General features: G+C 61.7%; 1 protein-coding gene across 1 annotated transcript in view; it reads right to left on the bottom strand.

Moving 5' to 3' along the window:
* The window catches only part of ALDH1A3 (aldehyde dehydrogenase 1 family member A3), a 28297-nt gene extending 15430 nt beyond the window's left edge, over positions 1 to 12867 (bottom strand). The window contains exons 1-6 of the mRNA XM_055142121.1: positions 12592 to 12867; positions 7611 to 7715; positions 5818 to 5958; positions 3622 to 3751; positions 1879 to 1940; positions 788 to 916 (exon numbers count right to left, since the gene is read on the bottom strand). Of these exons, the coding sequence (XP_054998096.1) occupies positions 788 to 916; positions 1879 to 1940; positions 3622 to 3751; positions 5818 to 5958; positions 7611 to 7715; positions 12592 to 12669 (645 nt within the window). The 5' untranslated portion in view covers positions 12670 to 12867. The remainder of the gene's footprint in view (positions 1 to 787; positions 917 to 1878; positions 1941 to 3621; positions 3752 to 5817; positions 5959 to 7610; positions 7716 to 12591) is intronic.
* Between the last annotated feature and the right edge of the window lie 2555 nt (positions 12868 to 15422).

Genomic DNA, 15422 nt, shown 5'->3' with positions numbered 1-15422 from the left:
AGATTTTTTTTTCCCCTGGGGACAAAATGGCTGCACCCTTGTCACCAGGTGCCCCTTGGGCCACTGTTTCCCTGAGCAATGACTGCTCAGAAGAACAGCCACCCAAGAGAGCAGAGCACAGATGGAGAGATGGTGAGTAAGCTGGTGCAGTGGCAGCCACTTTGGCAGGTGCTGGCTAAATGAACCTCCCTTCATACGCCACAAATGCACAGCTCCAGGAACCTCCTGAAAACCAGATTCTCCCTCTTAGCGATGTTGCACGAATTCTCTACATTGAGCCTGTGGCCTGGCATGTGGGGGTTTAGCCTGGTGAAGAGTTAAGTGTGCTCCCTGGAATGAGTGGGAAGAGTTTCTCGAGCTCAGGGAGCACGGACAGGAGAAGGAAACTGCAGCTGCCAAATGCCACAGCGACGTCACCCCCTTCCCACTCCCTGCGAGCAGCCCCGACGGTCTCGTGGCCCCACCTGGCGGGCAACTTCAAGTCTGGGCCTGTGCCCGGGAGTGGAATCTTATCAAGGACCCAAGTTTATTTTCTTCCCTCCCTCCCTCCCTCGCTCTCTCTCTGCCCTCCCTTCCTTCCCCCTCCTTCTCCCTCTCATCAGGGATCAAACTCGGGGTACCGCTCCACCGCATGTCCGGCCCCCAAACACCGGTTTCTCGGACACTTTACTTCTGGTCACTCCTGGCCAGGTTCCCGGGGCTCTAGGGGGTGCCCGGGGATTGATCCCGGGTCGGCCGCGTGCAAGGCGAGCGCCCCTGCTCCCGTCCTGCCCTCGACGTCCCTTACCTCTTTGATCAGGGAGCCCAGGTACAGGGCGGTGAGCGGCGTCTGCTCCGCAGGCTTCACCACCACGGTGTTCCCGCAGCAGAGCGCGGGCGCCAGCTTCCACACCAGCATCAGCAGGGGGAAGTTCCACTGCAGAGGAGCACAGGGGCGCTGAGGGGCAGGGGCTGGACCCCCCAGGCTGTCCGGCCTCCCGGGCCCCCGGCACGCCACAGTGCAGGACGCTTGTCCGGCACTAGATTTGGGGGTTCAGGGGGGTCGTGTCTAGATTTGGGGGTTCAGGGGTCATGTCTAGATTTGGGGGTTCAGGGGTCATGTCTAGATTTGGGGGTTCATGGGTCATGTCTAGATTTGGGGGTTCAGGGGTCATGTCTAGATTTGGGGGTTCAGGGGTCATGTCTAGATTTGGGGGTTCAGGGGGTCATGTCTAGATTTGGGGGTTCATGGGTCGCACAGGAGTGCGCCCTGGTCAGAGGTGCCGTCCTTCCCAGCCCTTCTGAAGGGTCTGCAGGGAGATCCTGCCGGGTGGGTCTGTGCAGGGGGAGTTCCGCCTCCATCAGAGCACCTGGAGTCAAGCTCCCGGGAGTGAGGCCGAGGCCCCCCTTGGATGCCGGGTCGAGTCCATCATCAGCATCCCGCATTGTGCCGGCCCTGGTGTCACGGGACGGGACGCAGACTTCCCCCCCCCCCCCACCTCCCGCCACGTGCACACAGCCAGATGCTCTCCCTGCCCCCGACCCTGGGGACAAAGATCCCCAGGCGCCCGGGACACAGAGGGCAGGAGAGTTTCAGGCTCATGTGGGCCGGGGGCGGTGGGGGTTGCATCACAGCCGCACACTCCTCCGAGGAGCCGCCTGACCCCGCCATCACGGGCGCCAGGGCTGCGAGGCCAGACTCGCGGGCACTGTGGCTGCGGGAGGTGCATTGGGAGCGCAGCTTTCCCTGGGGCACCCGCTGACGCGCCGTGGAGAGCCAGACAGGGCTCAGACGTGCCTCCAGCCCCCTACCCTCCCACCCTCCAGCAGGACCCCGGGCCCCAGCCCGCGAGACCCCCCCTCCTTGGCTGGGCCACCAGGGACGCAGGCCGGACTCACGGGCGTGATGGCGCCACACACCCCGATGGGCTCGTGCCTGGTGAAACACACCACGTTGTCATCTGGAAGAGAGCAGGGTGGGGGGGCGCACTGTCAGTGGTTTCCCACGCCGACAGATCGTGTCTGGGGGGCTGAGCGACACCCAGAGGTGCTCCGGGACAGTGCTCGCTAGGTCGGGCCCAGTCCTCTGAGCCACCTCCCTGGTCCCCAAGCCTTGCTCTCTCTCTCCCTCTCCCTCCCCCCCCCTTCTGCTTTTTGGGTCACACCTGGTGATGCTCAGAGGTTACTCCTGGCTCTGCATTCAGGAATTACTCCTGGCAGTGCTCGGGGGACCATACGGGATGTTGGGAATCGAACCCAGGTCTGCCCCGTGCAAGGCAAATGCCCCCCCTGCTGTACTATCACTCCAGCCCCCTCCTTCTCTCTTTTTTGGGAGTTTTATTTTTTTCTTCAATTTTTTATTAGAGAATCACTGTGATGTACAGTTACAAACTTATGAACTTTCGTGTTTGCATTTCTCTCATACAGCGATCATTTACCCTCCCTCCACCAGTGCCCATTCTCCTCCACCAATGATCTCAGTATCCCTCTCACCACCCCCACCCCAACCCCCCACCCCACCCCGCCTCTGCAGCAGAGCATTCCCCTTGTTCTCGCTCCTTTGGGGTGTTGTGGTTTGCAATAGAGATACTGAGTGGCCTTCATGTTCGGTCCATAGTCTACTCTCGGCACACAGCTTTCAACATCCTCTCCTTGGCGTTCCCTTCTCTCTCTCAGCTGCCTTTCCCCCAGCACGTGAGGCCAGTTTCCAAGCTGTGGGGCAGACCTCCTGGTCCTTATCTCTACACTCTTGGGTGTTAGTCTCCCACTATGTTACTTTATATTCCACAGATGAGTGTGATCTTTCTATGGGGAGGGCCTTGGGGTCACACCCAGCAGTGCTCGGAGACCCCTGGCTCTGCGCTCAGGGGTCCCGCCCAGAGATGCTCAGGGGGCCCGTGGTGGTGCAGCTCTGAAGTGGGGCCGGCCAGAGGCACGGCGAATGCTGGACAAGCTCTCTCTCCTTTGGGAGGCGACCTGGCTTTGTGGGGCTCCCCAGATGTCAGCCTTGTGGCCAGCTGGACGCCCCCTATGTCCTCTGGCCTCATTTCCCAATCTCCTGGGCCTGAGCCCCGTGCCTGGGCCCCACCAGAGCTAGGGGAGCACGGCTTACAGGGGGCCCGGTGCATTTGCCCGCTCACGGGGCAGCTTCCCCACGTAAACGGGCTGCGAGTTCCCAGGCCCCGGAAATCTGGAAAGCGAGCGGGTTCAAGTGGCTCCGTTTACTGCAGAGGCCGAGGCCTGACCCTCAGACTCATGGCGGGCCGGAGCCTGGCAGCCCACAGAGGCGTCTGCTCCGAAGAAGCGATTTGGCGGGGAGGGAACGGGGGCTCCCGAGCTGCGCCAGAGGACCTGGGGTGTGGGGGCGTCCACCAGGCCCAGCGGGGTCAAGTTCAGGGAACACACTTGGGGCCTCAGGCATGCCAGACACGTGTGCCAGCCTTTGGAGAGACCTGCCGGGCCCCAGAGAAGCAATTTCGAACCCAGGTTCCAAAGCAAAAGCTCCTTTAGCAGGAACAGCCTGGAGCCACACGGTGGGGGGCTTAAAGGAGGCCCCGGGACAGCGGGGCCGGGGGCCGGGGTGTCAGCTGCAGGTTGCCGGGCCGGGGAGGATGGGGCTCAGGAGACCCGGGCGTGGCTCACCTGTGGGGATGGTCTTGCCTTGGATCTTGTCTGCCCAGCCCGCAAAGTACCGGAGGGTCCGGATGCAGCCCTCCAGGTCGATGAAGAAGGCGTGGAGGAACGGCTTCCCCGTGTCCATGGTCTCCAGCGTCTGCAGGCACAGGGCGGCCCCCTGAGCACACTCGGCTCCACCGGGGGCTCCTGTGTCCTGTCTCCCTGCCCCTCCCTGCCCACTGTCCCCCACCGCTCACGGCATTTCCCCATCAGTAGTCCCTGCAACAGCCAAGAAGTGGCACCTCTGGTTTGGGTTTGTGTGTGTGGGGGGGTGAGGCACCCACCCAAATAGTTTTTGGGGCCCCGGGTGCCACTGTCGATGAGCGCTGGCCAGCAGGGTGCAGCCCAGACCACCCAGAGACCCCCAGGCCCCCCTACAATGCCTGGGGAGAAGACAGTGCCAGAGTCAGGCTGTGGCCAGGCACACACGGGCAAGGATGCCCACTCTGCACCAGGCCTGCAGTTTTCTTTTTTTTTTTTTTTTTGTCACATCCAGTGATGTTCAGGGGTCACTCCTGGCTCTGCCCTCAGGAATTACTCCTTGTGGTGCTCGGGGAACCATATGGGATGCCAGGGATTGACCAAGGTCAGCTGCATGCAAGGCAAAAGCCCACTGGCTCCCGCAGTTTTGTTTTGTTTCATTTTGGCTTTTTTGGGTCACATCCAGCAATTCTCAGGGCTTACTCCTGGCTCTGCACTCAGGAATTACTCCTGGCAGTGCTTGGGGGATCATATGGGATGCCGGGGACTAAATGCGGGTCAGCCGCGTGCAAGGCAAACACCTTACCTGCTGGACTATCACTCCAGCCCCATGCAGTTTTGTTTTCTTAAAATACATTTTATTTTTATTTTTTTTGGCCTTGTGGGTCACTTCTAGAGCTCAGCGGGCCCTGAGGGATGGAATCCAGGAATCCCAGACCTGCCCAGGCTGCCCGCCCCCCCCCCACCCCCCACCGCTGCACTGAAAAGACCTGGGTCTGAAGGAAGGTCTGAAGGGCAGAGAGCAGACCTCGCATGCTGGAGGCCCTGGGTTCCACCCCTGCACCTTAAAGTGCCCTGGAGCAGGACCAGACTCACCCCTCACTGCAGGTGCCGCCTCCAAACACGGAAGGAAGGAGAGAAGAAAAGGGAAGGGCAGGACCAAGGGGAGGGGGCAACGGGAGGGGACAGGCAGAGGACGGGAGGGGAGCCAGGGAGGGGAGGCCAGGGATGGCCCAGACTCCAAAGGACTGTCTTCACTTCCCAGCCTCTCGCTGGCGGTAAGAACCGTCCGAGCTTGGACAGCGTTCCCGTGAGGGGCCACGGGGACAGGACAGACTGGGGAGCCTGGTGGTGGCCTCTCCCTCAGCCCTCCGCCCTCCTGGAAGGCCCTGGAAGGTTTGCGGCTTCCCGGTGGAGACAGAGGGTGGGCAGAGGGTGGATGAAGGGTCGGCGGCCTCCACAATGGAGGAGAGGAAGAGGCTGCAGCGGAAAGTCTGACGGGGCCCAGAGGGTCTGGCCACTCACACAATGGCCCCACGCAGCTGCTGTGACCGTGCTCCCGGGGAGGGGGGGGAGCGGAAGGGAACAAACAGGGCGCCCTGGCTGGGGACGGGGGCGTCGCCCCGGGGCCTCGAGGGGGCCACAATGTCAGGGATTCTTGTCTATTTCCAGCCGGGGGTTCAGAGGACCCCTTTGTCCCTCGGTGCTGACCCCGCCCAGGCTCTCTCAGCAGGAAATGCCCTTCCACACTACCCCCCCCCCCTGAACCGGAACGCAGGCTGGAGGGAGGGCGGGGGTGCCCCTGCGGGCGCCTCTCAGCTGACCCTGACATCTTCAGGAGGCTGCGGGAGCTCAGGGGCGGGGCCGCCTCTGGACCGTGCTGTGCCTGGCAGTGTTCACCCCGAGAAATCCCCGCGCCCCGGTAAAAAGGAGCAAATCCAAAGCCGCGGGCAACTGGCCTCAGCAGATGCCAGGGGTCTCCTCTCTGCCTGCGACTCGGGGGATGAAGCAAACCCCTGGAGGCAGAAGACAGTCCCCTTCCCCGGTTTCCCCCTCTGCAGAAGGAGGCGTCGGGGCTCACAGCTGGAGTGTCGAAGTACAGAAGGCAGAGTGGAGCCGGGCGCCGGGACCCCAGGACGGCAGCCACCCCCTCTTCCCCGGGGCCGGGCAGTGCGTACTCACGGCCAGTATGGCGCGGTCCCGCTCCACTGCATCGGCCAGCTGCTGCAGCAGCCGGCCACGGCTCAGCGCGTCCAGGCGGCGCCAGGGAGAGCCCCTCTGGAAGGCCGCGCGGGCCGCCTCCACAGCCTGGTCCACGTCGGCCTGCAAGAGCAAGGGGCCACGCCGGTGGAAATCAGTGTCCAGGCCTGGAGCGTGGCCGCGGCCTGGCAGAGCTCAGGGGCCCTTGGGGTCACCTTCTGGCAATACTAGCTGCCCCTGCATACCGAGTGGTTGGGGTCTCGGGCTGGGGTCAGCGGGGCAGGGTTGCTGGGATATGTGTGGAGCCAGGGCCAGGGCCTGGAGCTGGGGCCTGGGCAGCTCTGGCCCCCCGCCCCCCTTTGCCCCCGCTTTCTCTTCCTCACCCTCGGCTTCTTTTTTAGTTTGTTTTTTTTTTCCTTGGGTCACATCCGGGGTTACTCGTGACTTTGCATTCAGGGGTCACTCCTGACGTGGCCAACCCAGGTTCCATATGGGAGGCCGGGGATTGAACCCCGTGTAAGGCAGATGCCCTCCCTGCCGTCCTATGGCTCTGCCCTCCCAGCACTGGCTCCTGACCGATTTGTCTTTCTTTGTTGTTGTTGTGTTTTTGGGTCACACTCAGCAATGCTCAGGGGTTACCCCTAGCTCTGCCCTCAGAGATCACTCCTGGTGATGCTCGGGGGACTATATGGGATGCCAGGGATCGAACCCCGGTTGGCTGTCTGCAAGGCAAACGTCCTGCCCGCTGTGCTATCGCTTCGGGACCTGGTTTGTCTTTCTTGATCTCCCTCGTCCTCTCTTCCAGATTTCCACGAGGTCCAAGTGAACGGCTGAGGAGAAACATGTTCATATCTCTATCCTGGCTGACCTTACACATTTTTCTGGGCGAGCCAAGCGAACCCATGTTCACCCCTGCGGCTTTGTCAGAAACCCACAACCCACCCTTGGTGAGTTGGGCAGAAAGGTTGGCCCTGGGGGTGCTGGAGAGCTGGCACAGCTAGGAGCGCTTTTCCTTTGCACAGGACCGACCCAGGTTCAACACCCGGCACCCCATAGGGTCCCCGAGCCGTGCCAGGCGTGATCCCTGGGCACCGCCAGGTGTGGCCCCCAAAAGGAAACCCAGACACCTGCTTTGCTTCATTTGCTGTTCACCAGAAGCTAAGCCCGTGTGCCTTCCTGGTCCTCACCCTAGAGATGAAACTCTAAGCGCTAAAGGAAATGAGCTCAGATGCCTTATCATCTCCCTGAAAGTCAGGCAGGGCCCTAACCCCCCCAGCTGTGTACACGTCTCTGTGCCTGCAATACCCAGGCTTCTGCACCAGGCTCAGCAGGTGGGAAGGCCGCGGCTCACCACCAGCCCTGAGAGTTTCTGTTGGAGAGAAACCTGGAACTGTGAGATGCTATGACTCCTGCACACACCTTCTTCCTGCACCTCCCGACCCTCTCTCTCAAGCCTCTCTGGTCAGAAGGCTGTGTGCTTAGGGAAACACACCGGTTGGAAGCGCTTTCTGGAACACATCTCTAGCGCCCGTCAGGATGGAATCATTGATAAAAACCTTGCTGTGGGCTGGGATGAGGCTGGCTGAGGTCATCCTCGGAGCCCGTGGCCCATCTATCACGTAAGTGGCTCTCTGCAGTGGGGGGCGCCTAATTGATCCCATTCTGGCCCATGTGTCTACAAAGCGGCTTGCCCGGCCCGCCAGCCAACCCGCTTCCCCATGCTGGGGTTTATCTGTAATTGAATTACTCGGGGGAGCGGGGGAGGGAGCACCCACCTTATCTCCTTCTTCTACTTCGCATATTTTCTCAAGCGTGGAGGGGTTGTACGTGGCAAACTTCTTCCCACTCTTGGACGCATGCCATTCGTTGTTGATGAATATCTAACCGGGAGAGGAAGTTGTAATGCATTAGGCTTAAACGAAATCATCATTGCAACATGCTGAGGACCTTAGGTAACGTCCTGTCTTCTCCTGGTCCCCCCGCCCCCCTACCCAGCCGCCTGCCTTCAGCATACAGGGGGGTCTCTGGAGCAGAGGGAAGGCCACGTGCTGAGGGAGTGGAGACCAAGTCTCTTCGTCACGTTTGCAGGGCATCGCTCCTGGGCCACAATCATTTGGACTTTTTCTGAAGCCTTTGCTTTATTTCTTTCTTTTTTTAAGCAACAGCACGAATCAGCAGAAACATGGGTGGCTAAGCCCAACAGTTAAACGAAGGTGCAAGTTAGCGGTGGTGACCTCTGAGAGTTTGGTGTGGGGGGAGAGCAAATGGGGCTTTCCTAGAGGGTAAGTTACCCACGAGCACCTGCTTCTCCCCCCCAACCTGCTGCAACCCCCCTGGACGGTGCTGGGGCGCTCCCGGCCGGGGGCTCGTCTCCCTCATTCCACAGTGTTGCCTCTCCCCCCCCCCCCCCCCCGTTCCTCACAACTTTGATTTTCCTGTTGCGTGTAATAAAGGCCGGTGTTGGGATACGACGGTAAATACCAGGGGTAGGGAATGTTCTGGTCCTATCAACAGATGCAGCCAGTAACTGCGTATGTCCAACCAGAACTGGAGAACTGGCTGATGATCTGCGCTTTCTGGTCGGTCCCCCCTCCCCCAGTGTCTAGAGCACAGCTGAGGCCTGAAACGAAGCATCACGAACCGAGAGAGAGCACAGAGGGCAAGACCTGAGAACCCAGCACCCCACAAGCTCCCCAGTCCTGGCCCCGGAGTCAGGAGTCAGCCCTGAGCACCACCGGGTATGGGCTAAACTCCCCCCACCCAATTTTTATTTTTTTAATAAAGCATTACAATCAAAGTAAAAAAATTTCCATGTTGATCTAGCCACTGAAATGGGGGATTTATTGGCTTGGTTTATTCCAAATTTGAATGGCCTTAAAAGCATCAGTTTCTTGAAAAAGGTGGCCTTGGGGACTGAAGTAGGGACAGAAGTGGCAGGTCAGGAGCTGCAGTGACAGCTCAAGGCTCAGGTCCCAGAGTACGACCCTGTCTGGACACTGAGGGTCACCTGGAAGTGCTCAGAGGTCTGGGGGGACACGGGGTAGAAACGGAGTCCCGTGACGTCAAAGCAGGCCTGCCCATCAGATGCACTCTCCCAGGCCCACAGACCCTCTCCCACGCCCCGGGGAACAGGACGCAGCGTGGCGCCTGAGACAGCCTCGTCCTCACCATCCACCGTTGCCCTGAGCAAGGCCCCAGCCAAGATCTGGGAAGAACCACTTGGGAAGCAGGTCCAGAAAACCAAGTGCTGCCTCAAGATCCTCCGTGCTCGGGACTCTGTGTCCCGGAGGCTGTGTGTCCTGAGAGCAGGTCACTGCCAGGTTGTATCTCTGTATCACTGTCATCCCGTTGCTCATCGGTTTGCTCCAGCGGGCACCAGTAATGTCTCCATTGTGAGACTTGTTGTTACTGTTTTTGGCATATCGAATATACCATGGGGAGCTTGCCAGGCTCTGCCGTGCGGGTGGGATACTCTCGGTAGCTTGCCGGGCTCTCCGAGAGGGGCAGAGGACTTGAACCTGGGTTGGCCGCATGCAAGGCAAACACATTGTGCACTGCCAGGCTAATTCCAATGACTGGACACCGCCACCCCGGGCAGTGAGCTAGAAGCTTCACTCCTGTCTTCCCTTGGGCCTCCTGGAGTCCCTGACGCTCACCGGGGAGAGAGGCTGCTGGCCGGGAGCATGGCCGTGCCTCGTCCCCTGGCCTGGGCTGCAGGGGGGGGTGGAGTCCAGTGCAGAGACTGCCCCCTTGGCCGGGGCCTGCTGCATGCTGGAAGCCCCGTGCCCTTTGCAGGAGCCGGGGGGGCCCCCGGGGAAGCGTGCAGAAAAGGCCGGGCTACAATTACAGGGTTCTTCTTCCAGCTGAAACCAAACCCAAGCGCACCCTTTTGCCACCCGGCAACTCAGCCCGCAGGCACAGCGAGAAACGGCGGGCGGCAGAGCAGAGCCGGGCAGAGCTGGCCGGCGAGGGCTGGCGCGGCCGGGACGGGAAGCCCATTTGTGGGGAGATGAAATTTCGTGGGTTAGATAATAGAGCCTGCCGGGGCGGGGGAAAACTGCTGATTCGGGGTCCTGCCTGCTCTGCATTCCGAGGGGCTGGGAAGATGAGAAGGTGGCAGAGACAGCGTGTGCACGGGGGATGGGGCCGGCCTGCAGGACCGCGCCTCCTGCAAGTTCGGGGGGACGGTGGGATCTCTGGGTCAGGGTCCATCGTTCAAGCAAACACTGACCCACGAAATTCCGCTCGCCTACACGCGCCGTATGTGCCCTCCCATTTTCCCTCTTTTCCCCCGAATGGTGCTGGTAAGCTCTCTGGCCAAGTGCTTCCAACAGCTGATCTGTTTCTCCACAAACACGCAAGTAAGAAAGGGCCACTGGAGGGGGTTGTTGCCATCCAGGCCGGCCGCAGGACCCAGAGCCCGTAATTGGGATCACGGGTTCAGGAAACGTGTCCCGCTTGCGTTCTGACTTGGGGACCCTCCCTCCCTCGGACAGGGTGAGAAATCACGTCTGCCGAGATGGCTGGTGGGACCGACATTGTGCAGAAGCCTTACTGGGGTGACCGGAGAAGTTTAGAGAAGATGGGGCGGGGGGGTGGGTGGCGAGGTTCTGTGCCTTGGGGTGGAGGGAAAGATGGGGTGCACAAGAGTGAGTCCTTTCCTCTCCCTGCTGGGACCCCCCTCAGAGGCATGGGGAGGAGAGATTTGAGGGCATTTCCATCGAAGAGCAGAAGTAAACCTGTGTTTTTTATAGTTCGGAAATTCTGTCGGTGAGTGTTTGCTCCCGGCAGAATCTCAGGAGGCGAGGAAGGGGCTCGTGAAAGAGGAAGCTGCCAGTTCTGAGGACAGAGGGGGCTTCTGGGACCAGGGGCTCGTGTGAAAACGTGAGAACAGAGCGACGTCTCCCCCACAGCGGGAGTCAGCCTCCCAGAAACAGAATTTTCCTGGGAAACAGCACAGCCCCACCCCTCGGCCCCCGCCCCCTGCCAGCAAGTGCTCAGGCACCCCCCCACACACCCCCACCGGGGGTCTTCTATTTGCAAGAACATTGGGGCCCAGGTCTTTGCTTTGGGCTTTGGGGCCACACCCAGGGGATCAAACACGCCTGCGCAGGAGTCAGGCTCGAGAAAGAACAGGCTGACCAGGCTGACACTGGACCTTCAGTGCCCACTGCCCGGCCGGCCGGCGGGCGGCTCCTCCTCTGCTGTCTTCTCTGGCACGCGTGCTTCCGTCCTTCGCCCTCACGGCTGCGTTCCAAGCTGACACTCCCTGACACTCCCTGAGCACTGCAGGCCCCGGAGCTTGACTGGGCCCCCGCAACTGTGAGGGCCTGGATGCCTCCCCTGGGAGCCTCCTGACCTGCCCTGAGGGGGAGCAGGAAGGGTCCTGCAGGTCGGCCTCTGCGCCCTGAGCCTCGGTCCCAAATCCACTTCCTGTCGCTGGGACCAGATTGCAGCCCCGTGGTGGGTCGGGGGAAGGGAGCTGCCCAGAAACTCCCGTCCACGCCCCGGGACACTTGGGGCGAGCCTCAGAGGACTGGAGACCGTGGGTTGGAGACACACTCATGGGCGAGTGCGTGCTCAGTTCCGGGAGCAGGACAGAGTCCCAAGCACCCAGCAGAGAGCAGCTCCCGAGCACCTCCAGGGGGCCCCAGCCCTCTCCCTGCAAACACCACTGTGCTTTCTGCGGAGAAAGGCAAACTTTGCAGAGGTGCCTGGTTTGCACGGACAAGACTCAAAGGTAGGTAAGAAAGATAATAATCTATGCAGAAAGTAAGCCACCAAGTAAAGGCCAGAGGGACAATACGGGGCTTCTGAAACCTGCCGAGCATGTACATGTTCTATCACAGGGACCTCACGGTCACCCTCCCCCTCCCAACCCCAGCACCCCTGGGTCACCCCTGGCACCGCAGTGCTGAGAGGCACTGCATTCTCAAGTCCTTGCATGGACCCACCAGCCTGGCTGGCCGAGATCACAAGATCCCCTTTGCCCCTGCCTCCAAAAGAAAAAGAAAAAAAGAAAGAAAGAAAATCAGTAACAACAACAAAGCCAAAATAAAATAAAACTCAGCCCCAGTCTCAGTGGTGGAGTGAAAAGAAAAAAAAACCACACACACACACACACACACACACACACACACACACACAACCACAACCCCCCCCCCCCCCGCCCTAAAAAAAAAAAACAACCCATTTGTCAGGGCCGCTCATAGGTGTCTCAGAACTGGTGCAGGAATTTCTCTCTGGGTCGGCAGCAGTCAGGGACCCGCTTTCAAAAACTCTCTCCCGCGGCTGGGCCCGTCAGGGCTGATCCGAGCCCGCCCCCAACGGGCAATTTAAACGTCCTGTGATCAGAGGCCCGGCCGCCAGGAAGTGCCAAGAACCCCCCAAATCTGCAGGCCACACAGAATGGTCCGCCACTTTCTCCGCCTGATTAGAACTATTCGAGGGACCTAATTGCTACTTTTGAAAGTAAAATTGATGGGGTGGGGGGTGGTTTCTCCGCGGCGCCGTGTCAGCCGGAGCGGGGCGCGGGCGGAGCGGGGAGGGTGCAGGGCTGCCCGGGGGAGCCCGCGCCCCCGTGCCCCGGCCGCCCCTCGCCGGCCCGGGCGCCCCTCCCGGGCGGGGCTGCGCGGGTCCCGGGCCCCGGCCGGCCCGCAGCCGCCTCCCCGCGCGCTCACCCCGGGCAGGGCGGCGGTGCCCGCGGTGCCCGCCCGCGCCCCGGCGACCCTCCCTCCCGGCCGGCCGCGCGCTCACCTGCGTGAACTTCACCTCCAGGCTGCGCACGGGCCGCGGCGGCGTCCTGCTGTCCAGCGCCCCGTTGGGGGTGGCCATGGCTGGCTCTGGCGGGCGCCGCTCGGGCCTGGCGGGGCGCAGCTGCTCCGGGGTGACAGTCCGGCGCTTTAAGGAGCGCCCGAGGGGGGCGTCTAATTGGCTGCGGGAGCCGGAGGGCGGGCGGCGGCGTCACCCCAGCCCGCCTCCCGCCCGACCCCCGCACCTGCCGCGCCCCCGCTGACCCACCGCGCTAGCGGGCCGCCGGGCCGGGCCGCCCCGGGAGCGCGCCCACGGGACCCCGGGACCTGGGGGGCGCACCCCGGCCCCCACGCAGGAAGCGCGGCTGGTCTCGGCTGGCCAGACCCCCTTCCCCCCGCCTCTCTGGGTCTCTCTGTCTCCCTCCCTCCGTCCTTCCCTCCCTCCCTCTTGGTCCCTCTCCCTCTCTCTCCCCTTCTCTCCCTCTCTCCTCTCCCCACTTTTCTTTCCCCCTTCTTTCTCTCCTCCCCTCTCCTCCCTCCTCTCCCCCTCTCTGTCTCTCTCTCCTCTCTTCCTCTCGTCTCTGTCTGTCTCTCCTCTCTCCTTCTCTCTCTCCCCCCTTTTCTCCCTCCCCTTTCTCAGTCCCTCCCTTCCTCCCCCCTTTCCTTTCGCCTCTCCTCTTTCTCTCCTTCTCCGGCTCCTCTCTCCTCTCTTTTTCTCTCCTCTCTCTCCTCTCTCACCCCTCTCTATACCTCTCTCTCTCTGTCTCTCTCCCAATCTTTCTCCCTCTCCCCCCCTCTTTCCCCCAGTCTTGGTCTCCCTCTCCCCACCCCCTCCCGCCCTCTCCTCTCTCGGTTCCGGGTTCGAGGCCCTGCTGTGGTCTATGAACTGGCCATTTAATCCCAGCCTGATCAGGGCATTTCCTCTTGCGAGTCACAGCAGGTGACAGGGTGACAGGCCAGTGCCTTCCTGCTGTCCGCTGTCCCTGGGCGGCTCCGGTGCTGGGGGCTCCCACCCCTGGCCCCTCTCCCCGACTGCCCAGCGGTCCCACCAGAGTCCTGCCCCTCCACAGCAGGGCCCTCGGGTGCCCCCGCCCCAAGGGGCCGGATGCCGTGGCCTCAGCTGGCTCACGTCACAGCTGGTTCCCGGCCCGGTGAGTCCTGTGGGTGTCCCCGAGAACTTCACACTGGCCAAGCAGTGCTCAGGGGCTCCATGCCCATGGGCTCAGCCAGCAGACCAGACAGTCCAGTGCTCGGGCCTGGCGGTGCCCCGGGGCCCTCTGCGAGCACTGTCAGGGTCAACCTGCAGTGCTGGGGACCCAGCTCAGGGCCCCGAGCCGGTCCCTGAACCATCTGCCTGAATGCAGATGACAGAACACTGGCTGGGAGGGGCTCAGACCTCTGTCCCTCTGTTTTAGTTTTAGTTTTGATTGGGGTCATACTTGGCGGTGCTCAGGGCTGACTCCTGACTCTGTGCTCAGGGCTGACTCCTGGCTCTGTGCTCAGGAACCACTCCTGGTGAGGCTTAGGGGACTCGATGGGGTGCTGGGGTTGGAACTTGGGTCAGCCACCTGCAAGGCCAGTACCCAGCCCGCTGTCCTAGCACTCTGGCCCCCTGAGTTCCATTCCTTCAGAGCCTGCTGGCTGTGAGGTAGACAGCTGGACAGGAGCCACGGCCGGCAGAGGGGAGCAACCTTGCCTCATCCCAGGGCCACTTCCTGCCGACTGTGGCGTCTGGCCTTGGGAGCATGCTGGGCCGCGGGCACCGCCGGTCAGCGGGAGGGGCCTGACGTAGGCGTGTCCAGACTGGCAGGCTGCCTCTGCTGCCCTGCCCTTGCCACTTGGCGCAAGGGATGAAGGTAACACGCGCTCGGGCCCATTTTACAGGTGAGTAAACCGAGGCATGTGTGTACCTGCCCAGACATCCCGGCAGGGGAGGAACCCAGACAGCCAGGGTGGGGTGTGTGTGTCTGTGTGTGCATGTGCATCTGTGTGTGCATGTATGTATGTGGCATGTGCGTGTATGCATGTGTGCATCTGTGCGTACGTGCATGTGTGTGCATTCACGTATGTATTATGTATATGTGTGCATGAATGTGAGTCTATGTGTGTATGTGTGCATATGTTTATGTGCGTGTGCACATGCATGCACACGGGTGATGGATTGTTGCCTCCCATAGTGGACAGAGAAGAAGTTTCAGGCAGCACCTGAACACTGAAGGTGCTAGAGACATGTTCCATCCTGTTTCTCTTCTTTTGGTTTTGGGTCACACCTGGCTGTGCTCAGGACTCACTCTTGGCTCTGTGCTCAGGACTGACTCCTGGCTCTGTGCTCAGAGCTGACTCCTGGTCCTGTGCTCAGGGCTCATGGCTGGCTCTGTGCTCAGGGATCCCTCCTGGCAGTGCTGGGGGACCCTATGGGATGCCGGAGCCCAGCCCGGGTCGGCGGGGTGCACGGCAAATGCCCTCCCGCTGTCCCAGCGCTGCAGCCCCAGGCCCAGCCCTTCCTGGCCAGGCCCCAGTGTTCCTTTCTCCGTGGCAGGTCTGGGGGTGACGGCAGCTCCCTCAGCTCCCCGGGGCTCCAGTGCTCATACAGACTGCCTTGTGCCGGGATCCTCAGGCCTCGCCCTCCAGAGGTCAGAGGTGCCCGTGGCTCCTCTCCGGCCTCTGGAAGCTTCCCTGTGTCCTCAAGAGCCTCGTCTGCCCTGTGCAGGGGGACCCTCTCGTCTGGCCACAGGTCCAGGCCAGCGGCTGCCGCTGAGCCGCTGCTTGGCCGGCCGGGGCTGCCATGGAAACTCCCACCGAGGCCGGGGAGGGGCTCTGTGGGAGGGGCACAGG

Source organism: Sorex araneus, chromosome 6 (genome assembly GCF_027595985.1).
Source record: "Sorex araneus isolate mSorAra2 chromosome 6, mSorAra2.pri, whole genome shotgun sequence".
Lineage (NCBI taxonomy): Eukaryota > Metazoa > Chordata > Mammalia > Eulipotyphla > Soricidae > Sorex > Sorex araneus.
The sequence above is the reverse complement of the archived record's forward strand: the minus strand, read 5'-3'. Positions and strand labels throughout refer to the sequence as shown.